The 17,428-nt window shown below is 53.9% G+C and overlaps 2 protein-coding genes across 5 annotated transcripts in view; both read right to left on the reverse strand.

The window, feature by feature from the left end:
• Nucleotides 1-11,048, reverse strand: part of TERT (telomerase reverse transcriptase) — a 28,588-nt gene extending 17,540 nt beyond the window's left edge. For 2 of the 4 annotated variants that reach the window (XM_077310551.1, XM_077310549.1), the window contains exons 1-8: nt 10,811-11,047; nt 9,770-10,715; nt 8,546-8,744; nt 7,475-7,664; nt 3,315-3,497; nt 2,761-2,922; nt 1,677-1,772; nt 809-894 (exon numbers count right to left, since the gene is read on the reverse strand). In XM_077310551.1, coding sequence (XP_077166666.1) covers nt 809-894; nt 1,677-1,772; nt 2,761-2,922; nt 3,315-3,497; nt 7,475-7,664; nt 8,546-8,744; nt 9,770-10,715; nt 10,811-11,005 — 2,057 coding nt within the window. In that variant the 5' untranslated portion in view covers nt 11,006-11,047. Of the gene's footprint in view, nt 1-808; nt 895-1,676; nt 1,773-2,760; nt 2,923-3,314; nt 3,498-7,474; nt 7,665-8,545; nt 8,745-9,769; nt 10,716-10,810 lie in introns of all 4 variants that reach the window. The other 2 variants (XM_077310552.1, XM_077310553.1) reach the window with 2 other exon arrangements.
• A 2,271-nt stretch (nt 11,049-13,319) lies between these two features.
• Nucleotides 13,320-17,428, reverse strand: part of CLPTM1L (CLPTM1 like) — a 52,470-nt gene continuing 48,361 nt past the window's right edge. Inside the window, exon 17 of the mRNA XM_077310554.1 lies at nt 13,320-13,629. Coding sequence (XP_077166669.1) covers nt 13,545-13,629 — 85 coding nt within the window. The 3' untranslated portion in view covers nt 13,320-13,544. The remainder of the gene's footprint in view (nt 13,630-17,428) is intronic.

Here is a 17,428-nt window from a genome sequence, read left to right on the forward strand (position 1 = left end):
GAATTTAAGAGGAGCTGAATCCATGGACTCCCCTGTTCTATCGATCCAGATCCTTTCCCCTGGATAAACTTTGCAGGTGACTGCCTCAAGGTCAGCACCATGAATTTTCTACTTGTGGTGTAAAAGAGATTTACCCCAAAAAACAACAATCTTGGATTTGCAATAGTTAACTATCAGGTGTTCTAGACCGGGGGTCATCAACCCCCAGTCCGCGGCCCGAACGTCACGATACCGGGCCGCTGGCAGCTGCGCCTGGCCCCCCCCCACACAGCGAGAAGGAAGGGAAGAGGTAGGCGCAGCAACCGGCGACGCAAACACGCAGTTGATGCGCATGCGCATCTGCACCCCCTGGTGGCGAAAACGCGCAACTGCCATGCGTGTGCGCAGCACCTGAGCCATCGGCTCCCCCTCACCCGCCGGGGGTTGTCCCTGACCTCAGAACGGTTGTGGGCCGCTGTTCTAGACTACAAGAGACAAAATCTTCCATCAGACAGGAAAGTCCTGATGCTGTGTTTTGTTTTGTTCTTAGGAGAACTGCACCATCAGCAATGAGGAGGGCAGAAGCCTGATGTTTGTGGAGCCCATCTAAGAAATAACCTGGTCAAACCTGCAAAGAGGGCCTCACAGTGGACCAAGACCAAGACTTATTGGGACAGAGACGGACACTGCATGGGGGGGGGGAGGGGGGCTAATAAAGCAGCTAAAGAGACAGTGACAAGTACCTTGAGGGGAAACATTAGTCAATTCTCTTTTCTCTGACTAATTCTATGAAAATTCACACAGTCCAGGAAAAACAAAAATTCTTTACCTGTTCTCAATCTTCAGGATATTGTTGTGGATTAACTGCAGAAAAAATTCAAACAGGTCGGAACATCTTTCTTTCAAATCAACACTCTAAATTGAAAAAAGAGAGATATGCTGGGGGGGGGTCATCTGTTACAGTTAAAGCAAGAGCATTCTGGCATTTTCTTTGCAGCAAAGCAGAGCCTTGATCCAAAAATACCTAACACAGCAGGATTTTTAGGAAGCAGGCGACATGAATATACAGAGATGTAAACAGCAGACCAGTATCAATGCTTTTCTCAAGACTGCACACTTCACCAAGACCAAAACAAAGAAATTTTCAAGTGCAGGAAAATATCAAGCTTTCAAAAATCAAAACAAGGTTAAGCTGGGAGGGAGCCCGTTTTGTGGGCCCTGAGCAGAGGGCAGGACCTGCCCGCCTTGGCTGCCTCCTCCACCCACTGCCCAGACAATGAGGACGCCTCAGCACCACCGAGGGGCAAGATGCTGCAAAACATCAGTCCTCTTCAGGCCTCCCTCGGAGCACTTAAGTTAAGTTGGAAAGAGAATTAATTCAGCACTCAACAGCTGAGGGAGCTCTCTGAATCAAAGAGGAAAAAGGTTTCGTTGAGGAGATTTGATTTCTAGCCCGCCACTCCCAAGAAGGCTCCTTGAGGCTCCAGTTCCCTTCCTGACAAAATGGAATCTGGTTCATTTCACAACCGCCCTGCTCACAAATCACAGGGACCGCCTGTTCGATTCTGCCCGTTGCAGAGTGCAGCCGTGCGCATGCCTTGAGCATGGGGGGAGCGGGAGGGATTGAGCTGGCCCACCCACCCTGCCCAGGCACGACTCCTGCTGCAGGGGAGGGGAATTCCTTCACAAATACCTACCTGTTCAATTACTAGTGCATTTCGCAGTGAGGTCGTCTGCTGAAGATGATGAAGAAACTCAGCCATATCGGGTATAAACTCCTCTGGGGTCGACACCTGCAAACGCACTCAGATTAAAATGCCGCAGCTGCTGAAGAGCGAGATTTGAGTCCAGGAGCACCTTTGAGACCAACAAAATGGTGGGGGGAAAGCTTTCCAGGGTCAAAGTGTCCTTCGGCAGGTACAAGGAGGAATAGCGATGACCGGGTCTTTCGAGCCCAATCAGAAGGGCGGAGGGGCGGCAAAGATAGTTAACATCAGTCGTGAGATAAGAACGTCACGTTCCTATTCTACTGGGGGGGGGGGGAGTCTATAGTTCTGAATAAACTCCAAGTCAGCAACTTCATGTTGCAACCTCCCTTGAAGCTTCTGTTGGGGGATTGCTGGACTCCTCCCCAGCACAGGAATTCGTCCCCGCGTCTCCACCGAGAGTCGGACAGCTGCCTCTTTTCCAGGGTCTCATAGTCTGCCTCATGCAGACGGAGCAGACAAGACTGAGCTCCACAGATCAAGGATCGTGGGCTGAGTGAAGCAGGGAGAGGGCCTGGCCCAAGGCTGGTTTCCAGAGCGAAGTGTTACTCGAAGGCAGCTCTCTCTGCAGATGCTTCCTCCTGGGTGACTAGCCAAGATCTCTCCTAGGACAGTATCTGTGGGTGTGTGTGGGTGGGACCAGGAGTCTCCAGGGGAGGTGACAGACTTCCATAGACACCCCACCCCACCCCACCTCCATCACCTGACACACAGATCCCAGGACACAACAGAGAATCTTCCTTTTCTCCAGGAAGGAACTGGTGGGGAGGGAGGGCGAGATCTCTGCCAAATGCAGCAGCTATGCAAAACCCGAAAGTGAAGAGGAAAAACCACACCTCAGGTGGCCCAGCAGACCCATATTCTGACTGGTCCACGATTTGCCACGCCCCTCCTCTCTGGATATTTTGTAATTAGGGCTTGAGAGCATCACTTATTAGCCTTTCTTTGTGCTCTGAAGGCAGCTGAACCCGGGAGGGAGGGGAGGGAGGGAGGGAGGGGGAAGAGCTGGCCGTACATGTCTCCGGTACCGCTTGATGATCTGCCCATTCTTTGCCCGGAGGATCACTGCGTAACAGCGGATGCAGTAGCTGGTCTTGTTGCCAGGACCCAGGATCTGCGCAATCACATCCACCACCTTCTGAGTCGGAATGGAATCATAGGCCCGGCTGACATCTGCCTGGAGGGGGGAGGGGGGGAGGGAGGGGTTTCTTTCTGCAGCCACAGTGGGGCCCCTCGGAATGGGCCAAGGAGACCCAGGGGGCTTTCACACATGCTGGATAAGGCCATCTCATTCCATGCCAGCGGCTACCTGCAAGCAAATGTTGCATTTCTTACATTAAAGTGCACTGACATCGTGTGATTTCGTGTGCACAAAAGCACAGCCAATTTCCAACCTGAACTCAGCCATGGCGCTTCCTGGGTGACGCTTCCTGGGATAGCCCTTCTCTCAGCCTAGCCTACATCCCCCCCCCCCCAAGTTGTGAGGATAAAATGATGGAAGGGGAAAACCAGGCCAACTGCCTGAGTGTCTTGGAAGAAGGACGAAGGGAAAGTGCCAGGGAAGAGTACCTTCACAAAATAGAACGGAGGCATTTCGGCATTTGACTCCAAAACTCCCAGAACAAACTTCTTCCATGTGCTATAGATATCATCTTTCCCAAAGACAGAAGACCCAAGCAGGCTGGGATTCTTCTTTTGTTCATACTTGAGCACACTATATAATTTTTTAAGTTGCATCTTGAAGTACTGAACCTGAGGAAACAATTTAAAAAGAGTTTAAAGGAGTTTACACAGCAAAGACACATTCAGTAAATGCCCACAATTGGAAACCTAATGGCATTCTGCCGGAAGGGTTTCTTTTAAGTCCTGCCGGGGGCTTTTCCCCCTGCGTTGGATCAAACAGGTGAAATCCCTGCAGATTGGCAAGCAGCAGTTGAAGATCTCATCTATAGAAACGGAGGCCCTGGCCCTGGCCCTGCAGAGGGCAGCCCTGTGAGCCTGCTTTCTGTCCTGTGTAGGCCACACATCGTGACATCCAAGACGGAGGTCCTGTGGCTGGGACGTAGGGGGCGGGAGCAGGAAGCGCGCTTGCCCACCCTGGGAGGGACGCACCTTACCATCGCGTCCCAGGCCAGGAACTTGGGTGTGATCATTGATACCTCCCTGACCTTGAAGGCACAGGTCAAAAGAGTAGCGGGCCAGGCATTTTTCCATCTCTGCCAAGCCCGACTACTAGCGCCCTACCTGTCCCCCGAACACCTGGCCACGGTGATCCATGCAACTGTCACCTCCAGAATAGATTTCTATAACTCGCTCTACGCGGGCCTTCCCTTGTCCTTGATCCGGAAAGTTCAGCTAGTGCAAAATGCAGCTGCTAGGGTCCTAACTGGTACACCGTGGAGGGCCCACATCCAGCCGGTGCTGAGGCAGCTGCACTGGTTGCCAATTGCTGCCCGGATCCGGTTCAAGGTTCTGGTTCTAACCTTTAAGGTTTTACGCGGATTGGGACCCACATACCTGAGGGACCGCCTATCGCCCTATGCCCCCCGCAGAGCCTAACACTCTGCGGGAGAAAATTTGTTGGTCGTTCCCAGCCCTAGGGAAGCACGCCTGGCCTCGACCAGGGCCAGGGCCTTTTAGGTCCTGGCCCCTGCCTGGTGGAATGAGCTCCCGGGAGAGCTGCGGGCCCTGCGGGATCTTTCAACGTTCCGCAGGGCCTGCAAGACGGAGCTCTTCCGCCAGGTTTATGGTTGAGGCCAAGGCTAACATCTATGCCCCCCCCCCCCCCGGGACACGGGACTGGGATTAGAGATGGGTACCACCAATACCCCCTCTCCACCTGCTAGTAGGGGAAAAGGGTAGTGGATTTGCAGGGTTAGCTTGCTAACTAATAATTGCTGGACTGTAGTTGTTTTAACTGGATTTTAATGGATTTTATGGGGTTTTAGAATGTTGTAACCCGCCACGAGCCGCAAGGGAGTGGCGGGCAATAAATCGAATAATAATAATAATCGTGCACTTGGGACTCTAAACTGAAATCTCGGCTTGACAGCTTCAATATTTTGGGACCGGGACAGCTTGGTTTTAGGGTCGCCTTTTCCATCGTGTATAATAAGAAAAATATCTAAGGGCAAAGAGACCACGTGCTTCCTTCGTTGACTTGAAGTTGGCATTCAATATAAATAAAGAGCTACAGTCTCTAGACCAGGGATGCCTGGCAAGGGGTCCATGGGAACCTCGGAGGGGGTCCGTGGCCTGTCACCTCCTGCTTTGATGGGCTTGGACACAAGCCAGGGAACCGGCCACTTCTCTTGTGGTTTCTACCCTGGGGAGGGAGCTGAGCCCATCTCAAACCGCCTCCTGTTCCTCCCTCCTCAAGCCGGCCTGCTCACATGGATGGTGACATGACACTTCTGGGGCGTGGGGCGAGGAGGTGTGGACAGCTGACATCAACTTCTGGGCTCCCTGGAGCCTGAAAAATTATCTCAGGGGTTCCTTCATGGTCAAAAGGTTGAAAGAGGCTGATCTAGACCGTTACAGTGTCTCACTCCCCTCCCTCCCTTCAGGCCTGCTGTGAAGGAGCCCTGGCTGAGGAGAGGGAGGCGTTTCCAAGAGCGATGCTGGAGAGCCTGAGGGCATGGGGGGAGGCTTCCTTTTGATGGGGGGAGTTTCCCCTCCTTCCTTTTGAGGGGGGGGGAGTTTCCCCTCCAGTTGCCTGACAGGGAGGCCACAGAAAAGCCCCTTCGCACTTAAAATACTGCTCTGGCCGGGGGTTAGACACAGCCAAGCCATGTGTCTTTCTTCTTTGCAACTCTCTGCAGATTTGAGGCCTACTGCACAGTGTTATTCTGCAGACGAAACTGGTTCTTTTGTCTCCTGTTTCATCTGCACAACAACCCTGTGCAGTAGGCCTCATGTTTTTCAATTCAACAACAACCTGTGTGGGAGGCCTTAAATGTTTCTTCTCTACCACAACACTGTCCAAAGTAGCCCTTTCTGCCTGGGGAGCTGATCTTTATACTCTGCAGCTGAGCTGTAATTCCAGGAGCTCTCCAGGTCCCACCTGGAGGTTGGCTACCCCTGGGTTGGAAATATTCCTGGAGGTTTGGAGATGGGCCTTCAAAATCGTACAATGCCTCAGAGTCCAGCCTTCAAATGAGCCATTTTTGCCTGCCGTCGGGAGTGGTGCAGGAGTGTCCCTCCTGGGCCTGCCCTTACCAGCAACTGGGCCAGCCCTTACCAGCAACTGTTTGTATTTTGGGGCGCAGACAGGCAGACCAGCATCAGTCCTGAGAGTTTGGAAAGTGCAGGAAGATCTAAATTAATATTTACAGCCTGAAACTGTAAATAGTGAACAAGTAAATGTCTGGAGAGACATGGGAACTGCAATAACTTTTTCCAACCTTGGCCTGGCAAATTAAAAAAAACAGTATAAAAAACCTTACTAAGGTCAAGACTGCTGTGCACAGAGAGTCTTCCTCTTAGGGTTGCCAGCTTCCCTGTGAGGCTCGCTACCCCACCTCCCTCATGGGGAGTCTGCTATGGGGAGAGAAAGGGAAGATGATTGGAAAATGCTTTGAGACACCTGAGGCCTGCTGGGTCACTGCGGCCCATTCCCAGTTCTCTCAGACCTCTCACAGCCCCACATACCTCACAGGTTGACTATTGTGGGGAGACGAATGGAAAAGGTGTTTGTAAACTGCTTTGAGACTCCTTTGGGTAGTAAACAACAGGGTACAAAAATCCAGCTCTTCTTCTAAGGAGCAACCATGAAAGAAGCATGTGAGCACATAACATTTTACCAACAGTGAAAAACTGAAAAAGAAGGAACAGGGTGGACACCTGTGTACTGTGACTGCCCCATGTGTATTAGGGCAGAGGGGCATTTCGGTGTCTGTGGCCTAATTCACACAAGAAGGGAAATGACGCAGAACTGGGGGGAATTGGTTGCCATGTAATCTCCCCCTAAGAAGAGTCTCCAGTCTGATTTTCCCTTCACATATCTGAGGACATGGCTCTGGAAAGCTCATCTGTAACCACTATGCCACAATTCCCAAAGGTCAGTCCTCTCCCACACTCAACGAACATTCCACACCACAGGTTCTTGACACCCATCTCTCCACACCCATGCCCTCATTTGCCACCACAACCTCCCACACGACACACACATTCAACCCCATGCCCTTACAGACTGGACAACTCCTCCCCTTCCTCTTCCCACTGCCAAGCTCTAGCGCCCGTTGTCTTCTTGGAGACAACGGGCTTTGCCCCTAGCATAATAGGGAGTTCTGGGAGTTATTTCCACCTGCAGATCCTCTCAGCATTGTAAGGATTGCCCCTCCCCCCTGGGGGCCAAAAAGACCTGTGGTTGTAAGTTCAGGCTTCTTTCCCAGCCAGCTCACTCTAAACAAAAGAGGTTTGAACAATACAACACATGTTGCAGCATTACAGAGGCAAGGAATCAAATCAAACAGAATCAAACATTAAACACGGCAAATGCCACAGCGTCTTGACAGGCAGAAAAGCAGGCACGTGCCGTCCTAAACTTGCTATGCAGAGAATGTAGTAAAAAAAACGGGGCCCTATTTGCAGACCCCCTTCCCCCCCCCTCAAGAATTGCACCAACGTAGACGCCACAGGGAACATATGTGCTTCCACCATACGAAGGCCGCCATTAAAGGCCCAGAGGCCTGCCCCCCTAGGAGGCCATTCATCCAAAAGAGACCCACCTTCTTGCCTCTGTCCTTTCTGCTGAACTTTTCTGCTCCTAGCAGGGTATTCAGCCGGACCACAGGGCGCAGCCCATTCATTTTGGGGATGAAGCGGAGCTTGCCTGCCACAGGAATATACCTCCTTTGCTGCAGGGCTGCGATCTCCTCCTGTGACAAGGCGCGAAGCTGCACATCCGCCAGATGGCTCCTGGAAGGGAAGGGAACATCCACCAGTGGGAAAACAGCCTCCCTCGTTCCACCTGCGTCCAGGAAGGCCACTGAAAGGGGCGGCACAAGTTTTGGTGGCACAACGGTGAGGATTTGGGGGTCCTTCCTGGTCTCTGCAGGTGGGGGGGGGCTTGTTGTCTTCCCCCCCTCTGCTCACCTAAGCCCCCCTCCATCCCAAGGAGCCTTCTTGGGAGAAACACGTCGGTTGGGCCAAAGATCCTTGGGCTGGAGGAAAGGCTTCCGACCCAGCAGGCAATGAGGCAGACCCGTGAATCAACCTCCAGGAAGCAAAACATCTGGAGCACAACAACACTGGGGTCCAGCAGCACCTTTAAGAGCAACCAAGATTTAATTGATGCATGAGCATGCACAGGAAGGCTCACGCCTTGAATAAATCTTTGTGGGTCATAAAGGTGCCTGACTGGACTCAGATATGGTCGTGCTGCTTCCGACCAACACGGCCACCCAACTGAAAACATCTGAACCTTCAGGGGACACAGCAGACTTTATTCGGCCACTCTCTGGCGGCTGCGGCTGCTGCTGGCGTGCTTCGAGTCTGTTGGAACACCTGATAAGTGGCAAGAAACAAGCACACAAAAAACACCTGTTCTCCCAGGCCAGCTGCTCCCATCTGGTCTCGGAAGCTGGGCAGGACCAACCCTGGCTGGTCTTTGGATGCCAAGGATTTGAGTGGTAATTCCTCCAAGGAACACCGGGGGGGGGGGGGTCATGACACAGAGGCAGGCCATGGCAACCACCTCTGAATGCCCCTTGCCCAGCTGGCGGACCATCCTCAGATCTCCCGGCCACACGGCTCATAATTAACAATAACAATTGGAGCACCTTCTAACTGCAACCTACTTAACAGCCAGGCTCTGCAGCTGGCTCCAGACAGCCTTTCTGTAGAAGAGGAGCAAGTTCTTCTGGAACCCGGTCTCTGTGATATAGAAGGATGACCGGAGGAGTTGAATCACGTAGGTGTCCATCAGCCAGAACAAAAACTGGGAAAGCAGACGGGTACGGAAATGGTGTTCTGCGGCAGGGACGGAGCAGCCACGCTCTGCAAGGGGGGTACAGGGCAGAGAGAACAAGAGCGGGACATCAGGCAGGCACAGAGACCCCTGTCCTCATGCTGGAGAACAAAGTTAGAGTCCAGGAGAACTCTTAAGACCAACAAAGTCTTATTCAAGATACAATATGAGCTTTTGTGGGCAAGCACAGTTCCTCAGATACAAGGTCACAGAAAGTTCATATGTAATATGCAACATAAATAAAAGTGGACTGGGGTGGTGGGAGGAGTTGGGACTCATTTTGTACCTGATTTGGCTGTCTGTCCAACGAATGGCTAATCAGGTACGCTATAGTCCCACCCTGGGATGCATTCCCCTCCAACTTCTTCCATGTGGAAGAAGTGCCAGCCTGCTTTACTGGACTGAAGGCGAAGGGTAAGCCAGCCAGTGAGCACAACTGGGACCTGGGAGGGGGCCCATCCCAGGCCTTGCCGCTGCATGGGGGGGGGGGTGTGGTGGCCGGTAGGCAGGAGATGCCTAAGTGCTGCAGGGACGCATGGGGAAGGACCTGGGAGTGAGGGGGACCCGCAATGCGAGACCTCACTGCTGTCCACCTGCACGTGGCCCACGCCCATCTCCAAGACTCAAGCTTGGGAGGCTGTCATCAGGAGGGCAGCTGTGCTGGCGGGCGGGCAGGAGTTTGGGGGGGACGGCCCCAGCCTCACCTGTGCCACCCCTGAGCTTCCCGCCTCTTTCCTTCCTGCCCCCACCTAGGTCCTAGCGCCTGGTGCATTTTTGGGCAGAACAGGCTTTGCGCCTAGACCTGGAATGAAGCTTGGATGGTTCTCACTTGGTCCTGCCGCTTCAGACCAAGGGGGCTGCCCACCCACATGAGACCCGCCCCGCCTCGCCTCCTGCACGGAGGAAGCTGCGCTGGGCCGCGCAGGAGAGCAGGGAGGACCGGCGCCCGCATCAGGGGAGCCCCCCCCCTTCCCCAGGGGCCAGTCACGGGCCTGCCTGGCCCCTCAGCCCCGGAGGGCGGGCGGGCCTTTCCCTCGGGAGTCGGGAGGCGTACCTGGGGCGGCCGCCAGCCAGGCGCAGTCCTTGACGCGCATCTTGCGCAGGAGCTCCCTCGCGGGCAGCGCGTCGGCCTTGCGCAGGGCGAGCAGTTTGCGCACGTTCTTGTAGAAGCGCCGCTTGTTGTGGCGCGACCCCCACAGCGCCGCGGGGACCACCCGCTCGAGGCAGGCGCGCAAGAAGCCGTACACCTGGCCGGCGCTGCTGCTCCGCCGCACCAGCCACCCCCCCGCCGACGCCGCCCCCGACCCCCCCGCCGGGCAGTGCCGCCGCAGCAGCGCCCCGTAGGGACAGCGCAAGTGCCGGGCCCGCAGCTCCTCCAAGGCCGCGCCCGCCGCCCGCCACCGACGCCCCCGCCCCCGCCGGCGCCGCCCCCCGCCTCGCCCCGGGACACGCTCGGCCGCCTCGGCCCCGAACACCGCCGCCAGCAGCCCCGCCGCAGGCCCGTTGAGCACGAAGCCCGGCGCCAGGCGCTCCCGCCACGGCCGGCCCGAGTACAGCAGCGCCCGCGCCCGGAGCCCCCCGCCCGACGCCCCCTCCTCCTCCTCCGCCTCCTCCTGCGGCGCGCCCTCGAAGCTCCAGTCCGGGGACCTCGGCCCCGCCGCCGCCTCCCGCTGCCGGTCGTGCTCGGGGGCGCCGCTGCTCGTCCTCCGCCGCTTGGCGTCGGGGGGCTGTCGGGGCGGGCCGGGGGGGCGGCGGGCGGGCCGGGCGGGCGGGCCGGCGAGCTGGAGGCAGCAGGCGGGCGGGACGCGCACGAGGAGGGCGGCGCGCTCGAGCAGGTGGGCCAGGAGGGCGGCGTCGCCCACGCGGCCCAGCAGCGCCTCCCACAGCACGCTCCCGCCCAGCGCCTCGGCCGCCCACGGGCCCGCGCCCAGCCGCGCCCCCCCCGCCCAGCCCCAGCCCCGCGCCGCCACGCGCTCCACCACCTCGCGGGGGCTCCACACCTGCGCGGGACACGACAAGACACGTTAGGCGGCCGCCCGGCCAGGCCAGCCCGCCCCTCCCCTCCCCTCCCCTCCCCTCCCTGCCTGCGTGGTACCTGCGGGGCGGCGGCCGGGGGCGGCGCGGGCGGCGCGTGGGGCGGGATGCCCACGAGGCAGCGGCGCTGGAGTTGGCGCAAGGCCGGCGGGTCGCCCTCCTGCTCCAGCGGCGGCCCCTCGGCCCCGGCCCGCACGCGCTCCAGCCACGCGCCCAGCGGCTCCACCGCCGCGAAGCAGCCCCGCAGCGCCTCCATCCCGCCCCGAGCGGCGCCAGCAGGAGCCCGGCACGCGGGCCGAGGAGGCGCGCGCAACAACGCCCCTCGGAGCCGCCCCTGCCCGCCCACCCCGGCCGCATGGAAGGGCCCAGATCTGAAGGGAAAGTCGGGGCAGGAAAGCACGTTGGCCGGATCGGGTCCACAGTAACGCTTATTTGCAGCCATGCGCACAGGCCACGTGTCGGGTACCAGCCCCCAGGCGCAGGAGTTCGGACACGGCAACCGAATATTCGGAGCACAACCGGCGGCCTGCGGATCTGCTCTGCGCTGCTCGGGGCGGTCCCGGCGGAACGAGGCCCGGGAGCCCCACCTCGCAGGCCGGCCCCAAAGCGCCAGCCCAGCCAGGAGGACTGTCAAGGGACGCGGAGAAGCGGCCCGCGCTTATCACACCCAGGCGCCTTAGTCAGCCGGCGCAGCACAAGCGGGAAGCGGGACCCGAGGGGCATGATCCCGTCCCAGGGAAGCATTTGAACGCGCCCAAGGGGAGGGGGCCACAAGGCGCCAGCCCTCCAGCAGGAGTGGGGAGGCAGTGGGCCTGGACGATGGGGCCCAGCACCTTTCCTGCAACAGCAGTTTTGCTTCACAGAAATGGCCTCACACAAAATGTCAAGCTACTGAGAAAAATGCAATTTGGGAGGGGGGGGGCTTGTCATCTTAAGAGCTGCTGGAAACTCCGTGTGCCCCCCCAATAGCCGAAGGCAAGGTTAAAATAGCCATGGAGTTGCCTATCTGGATGCCATGGTGAAGAAAGGGGGGGGAGCCCCTTGTGATTCTGAATGCAGTCCTTCTTAGCAACCCCCCCCCCCCCCCCCAGCAGAATTCCACCTGGTTTGAGACCACCGGCTTCAGCCGCTGACATGCAGGGCTCCTGGGTCGCAGGACGGGCTCAGAGGGCCGGGCTGAGGAGAACAGTGGCCTCGGATCCAAGACAAAACTTGCAGACGGCCTGCCTTCGTGTCACAGGCGCTGCAGAGGTCTTGATGAGTTCATCTCACTGCCATTTTGAACATGCTTAAAATAAATTATATTCCACAAATAGTATTGCATTTTGACTTAATACACATAGCAAGCAAAATAATAAAAGGTTTGGAATGTAAATTTCTACAGTCCCTGTAGTCCCTTTTGCCTCCAAAATGAAGCAACCAATCAGCACCAGGGAGCACATTTGTCTTTTGTGCAGATGACGTTGAACGCAAGGCCCGCCTGTCATTTCCCTCTTGAGGCCCTCGGGCCCCACCTGCTGCATCCAATGTCCTCTATCATTGTGGGATGTGAAGGTCTACAGTTTTCCCTGTTGGCGTATAATTGGCACAATTAGGGTGTCATGCAAGTAGCTATTAATATACTTTTTAAGAGGTGAGCGATACTTAAAGGTGATCTGATTTGAGGGAATCAAGGTGATCCAGCTCAATGGATGAAGGAAACCGCTTTCTGTGAGTATAAAAAGGTTAACTACTGAATACTATTTGCTGCTTGTACTCAGTTAGATTTACACTTCTGCTGTTATAAAAACAGATTTTCCCCAAAACATTTACAAGCTAAGATTTTTGTTGAAGACCAGAATGATATGCTCTTGGGGGGGGGGGGGATCTAGCTGATTTTAACTGTATTTTAACCCCAACAATTTCAAAGGGAGAGGTGTCAGCAGGAGCTTCTCTCCCTCCTAGGGAAATGAGGACGACTCCACATGGCTTAATTCTGGACAGATTGTGCCCGGGAATTGGTCCAATAGAATAAAAAGTATTTTCCCCTATAGAAAGGTTTAAGTGTCAGCTTCCCATCAATATTCACGATATACTTGTAGTTCTCCCAGCCAGAAAAGTGGTCCTATAATATACACAGCACAATGTGGGTGGGCCCAGTAACCACCTGCAGGGAGGGACATCTGGAGGGAGCCCAGTGGCTCACAGAGGCATCTGCACAGTACCTGTTTGTGCACACCCCTCACCCCAAAACCACCCTTGCAATTTCCTGAGCGCTGCTGACAGGGCAGAGTGCTGCAGGAACCTCCTTCCCTGCACCAGCACCCTCTTGGCGGCCCTGCGGTCGCACGGGATCCAGGCTAGCTGGCTCAGGCCCCTCTCCCACCTTCCATGAGGAATGACTGCAAGGCTGGGCTGCCTGCTTGTGGCCCATAAACTGTCCCCTAGCAGGTCCCCTCCCTCCGGTGCAAGGCAGGAAAGGGGCTTCTCCCCCACTCACTGAACAGATCTGCGGGATCCAGCCCCTAAGCAGGACACGACCAGTAGGGCCTGTTGAAATCTCCATGGACATTTAAAATGGCTAAATAAAATTGGGCAAAAATATTGGCAGACTTCTTGAGCACACACATAAACAATAAGATGACAGCTAAATCCAGAGACAATCAAAACTTATTTTGGCAATGCAGATGAAATATTGTCCATGAAGTTCTGTCACAAGCTTTTGAGGAATACTCTTGTACTTCATCTCTTCCCAAAAGTCAAATCTGTGCAGTCAGTTCCCAGTCCAAGAAGACTCCTAGAGTTTTCTCAAATTATTATTCTTTGTGGGGCTTTCTCCTTGGCTTCTCTTCATAAGATTCTCCATATTCATTCACTCTGCTCTTATCCACAGGATAAAGCCTGGCCGAGAAAAAAGAAAAGTCAGTTGCCCTTCCTGCCACTGCTCCTCTCCTGCACACGTGTCCACGGCAGCTGCCTGCAGCGGCAACTGAGCAGTCCTGCACTAGGGATGGGCGATTCGGGTTCGGAAAAAATGATTTCAGAACAAGGAAATTGCCAATTTACCTGCTGAAATCATTTTTTTCTCACACTTTTGGGAGCCCATAGGATGGGACCCCTTCATCCAATCATCATGAAACTTGCAGGGGAGCTCTAGGGGGGGTCTTCCCTCAGTCCTCTGCAAGTTTCAGGAAGATTGCACCAGGGGGTCCCATCCTGGGGGCTCCGAAGGAACATTCCCCATAGAAGTCTATGGGGAAACATGTTCAGCCTAAAGAATCTGTAACCAATGGAGCGGGGATAGGGGCACCCTCTTTGGGAGCCCCTAGGATTGGACCCCTTGGTCCAATCTTCTTGAAACTTTCAGGGGACTCAGGGAAGACCCTCCCTGAGCTCCCGAAGAAGTTTCAGGGATGCAACATACACCCCCTCCCCCTGCCCCCGGGGAAGGCGGGAGAAGGATTTCCAATGCAAGTCAACGGAGCCATTAACTTGCATTGGCCCTGAATCGTCCGAAACAATTCGGGAGGCTTCCAATGCCAGTCAATGGCCTCCATTGACTGGCATTGGCCCCGAATTGATTCGGACAGCTCCGAATCGATTTGGGAGCCTTTCCAATGCAAGTCAGTGGCCTCGGGAGCCTTTCCAATGCAAGTCAATGGACTCGATTCGGGGCCAATGCAAGTCAATGGCCTCCATTGACTTGCATTGGCCCCGAATTGATTCGGACCAGTCCGGTCCGAATTGGTCGATTCGGATCTGAAACGGTCCGAATTGGGCTGATTCGGATCCGAAACCATCTGAATTGGGGCCTCCGTGCACAACCCTATCCTGCACACGTTCCCATAATGGGCATCACCACAACTAGCAAAAGGAGGAGAGCGGTTTCTGAAGAAGGAGGAGAAGAATTGGTTCTTATATGATGCTTTTCTCTACCTGAAGGAGGCTCAAAGTGGCTAATGGTTACCTTCCCTTTCCTCTCCCCACAACAGACACCCTGTGAGGTGGGTGTGGCTGAGAGAGCCTTGATATCACTGCTCAGTCAGAACAATTTTATCAGTGCCGTGGCAAGCGCAAGGTCACCGAGCTGGCTGCATGTGGGGGAGCGCAGAATCGAACCCGGCATGCCAGATTAGAAGTCCGCACTCCTAACCACTAGACCAAACGGGCTTAAATTTGCAGATGACACGAAACTGGGAGGGGTAGCAAACAAAGCAGAAGACAGAATCAGGATACAGGATTTTGGTCTGTATCAAACGGAGTATCGTGTCCAGATCACATGAGGTGATGTTCCCACTTTACTTCGCTCTGGTTAGACCTCATTTTGAGTACTGTGTTCAGTTTTAGGCATCATAACTGAAGATGTAGAGAAATAAGCAGGTCCAGAGGAGGGCTACTAAGATGGTGAGGGGTTTGGACCTTTTTTGTACCTCTAACAACCACGGTGGCTGTCACCTGTTTCCAAAGAGTACTAGTACTGAGACCTTTATCCAGTCCTTGTTGAGGAAAATGTAAAACCTCTGCTACTTTAACTGTAAAGGTAAAGGTAAAGGTATCCCCTGTGCAAGCACCGAGTCATGTCTGACCCTTGGGGTGACGCCCTCCAGCGTTTTCATGGCAGACTCAATACGGGGTGGTTTGCCAGTGCCTTCCCCAGTCATGACCGTTTACCCCCCAGCAGCAAGCTGGGTACTCATTTTACCGACCTCGGAAGGATGGAAGGCTGAGTCAACCTTGAGCCGGCTGCTGGGATCGAACTCCCAACCTCATGGGCAAAGCTTTCAGGCGGCTGCCTTACCACTCTGCGCCACAAGAGGCTCATCTTTAACTGTAAGAGAATCTAAATTCTTATCCTCACACCAAGTGCTAAAGACTTGCCAGGTGTTATTATACACCCTGTTCATAGAGGCCTTTTTAGAAGCAAGTAAAGTACCACTTTCTTGAGTTAGCCTAACTCCCTGAGTTTGTCCCAATTAACCTGCAAGCAGGAAGTCTGGATGTGGCTGTAGAAGCAGACCATGAGACAGTAAGTCTGGTCTGACTGGAAGCTGCCAAGGTTCCACTACCGACAACCTTTTCAGGCCCTGAAACCAAGCCCCCCACGGCCAAAAAGGTGTCACCAAGACTACCTATGCTTGTAAGTCTATGATCCAGATGATTGGAGACGGGCAAATGTTATCCCCATCTTCAAGAAAGGGAAAAAGTAGAATCCAGATAACTATCGACCCGTAAGCTTGACATCTGTCGCTGGCAAAATTTTGGTACAAATCATCAAACAGTTGGTCCCTGAGCAGCTGGAACAGAGAGCTGTAATTTTTAAGACTCAGAACGGTTTTCTTAAGAAAAAATCATGTCAGACCAACCTTATCTCTTTTTTCGAAACAGTGACTACCTTGCTGGATCAGGGGATTGCTCTGGACATAGTTTATCTGGATTTCAGTAAAGCGTTTGATAAGGTTCCACATTATACTCTTGTTAACAAGTTGGTAAAATGAGGATCCTTATTATGTCAGGTGGATCGATTGGTTGACTGATCATACCCAAAGGGTACTTGTTAATGGGTCAGTATCCCCTTGGAGAAGAGTGTCAAGTGGAGTGTTCAAGGATCTGTCCTGGGGCCTGTGTTGTTCAACATATTTATAAATGATTTGGATGAGGGATTAGAGGGGATACTTATTAAATCTGCAGATGATACTAAACTGGGTGGGATAGCAAGCACAACAGAAGACAGAATCAGAATAGAGGATGATCTTGAGAGGTTCAATAACTGGTCTAAACTGAATAAAATGAAATTCAATATGGACAAATGTGAAGACCTGCATTTAGGTAGGAAAAACCATAGACATGAATATAGGAGGGGGGAGACTTGTCTTGGCAGTAGTATGTGCAGTATCTTTGCCATGAAAACTCTATGGACAGTTCCAATAGGCATAACGATATGACGCCGGAAGATGAGCCCCTCAGGTCGGAAGGTGTCCAATATGCTACTGGGGATGAGCAGACGGCTAGTACAAGTAGCGCCAGAATGAATGAAGCGACTGGGCCAAAGCCGAAAGGACGCTCAGTTGTGGAAGTAACTGGTGGCGAAAAGACAGTCCGATGCTGTAAAGATTTTTATTCCATAGGAACCTGGAACGTCAGATCCATGAATCAAGGTAAGCTGGACGTGGTCAAACAAGAAATGACAAGACTGAACATCGACATTTTAGGAATCAGTGAACTAAAATGGACAGGAATGGGTGAATTTAATTCAGATGACCATCAGGTATACTACTGTGGACAAGAATCTCGCAGAAGAAATGGAGTAGCCTTCATAATCAATAAGAGAGTAGGAAAAGCAGTCTTGGGATACAATCCCCAAAATGACAGAATGATCTCAGTTCGAATCCAAGGCAAACCATTCAACATCACAGTGATCCAGGTCTATGCCCCAACCACTGCTGCTGAAGAGGATGAAGTTGATCAGTTCTATGAAGCCCTACAACACCTTCTAGAAGCAACGCCAAAAAATGATGTGCTTATCATCATGGGGGATTGGAATGCTAAAGTAGGAAACCAAAAGATAACTGGGATAACAGGCAAGTTTGGCCTTGGAGTACAAAATGAAGCAGGGCACAGGCTGGTAGAATTTTGTCAAGAGAATACAATGGTCATAGCAAACACTCTTTTCCAACAACCCAAGAGACGACTCTACACATGG

Source organism: Paroedura picta, chromosome 14 (assembly GCF_049243985.1).
Source record: "Paroedura picta isolate Pp20150507F chromosome 14, Ppicta_v3.0, whole genome shotgun sequence".
In the NCBI taxonomy this organism is placed as follows: Eukaryota; Metazoa; Chordata; class Lepidosauria; order Squamata; family Gekkonidae; genus Paroedura; species Paroedura picta.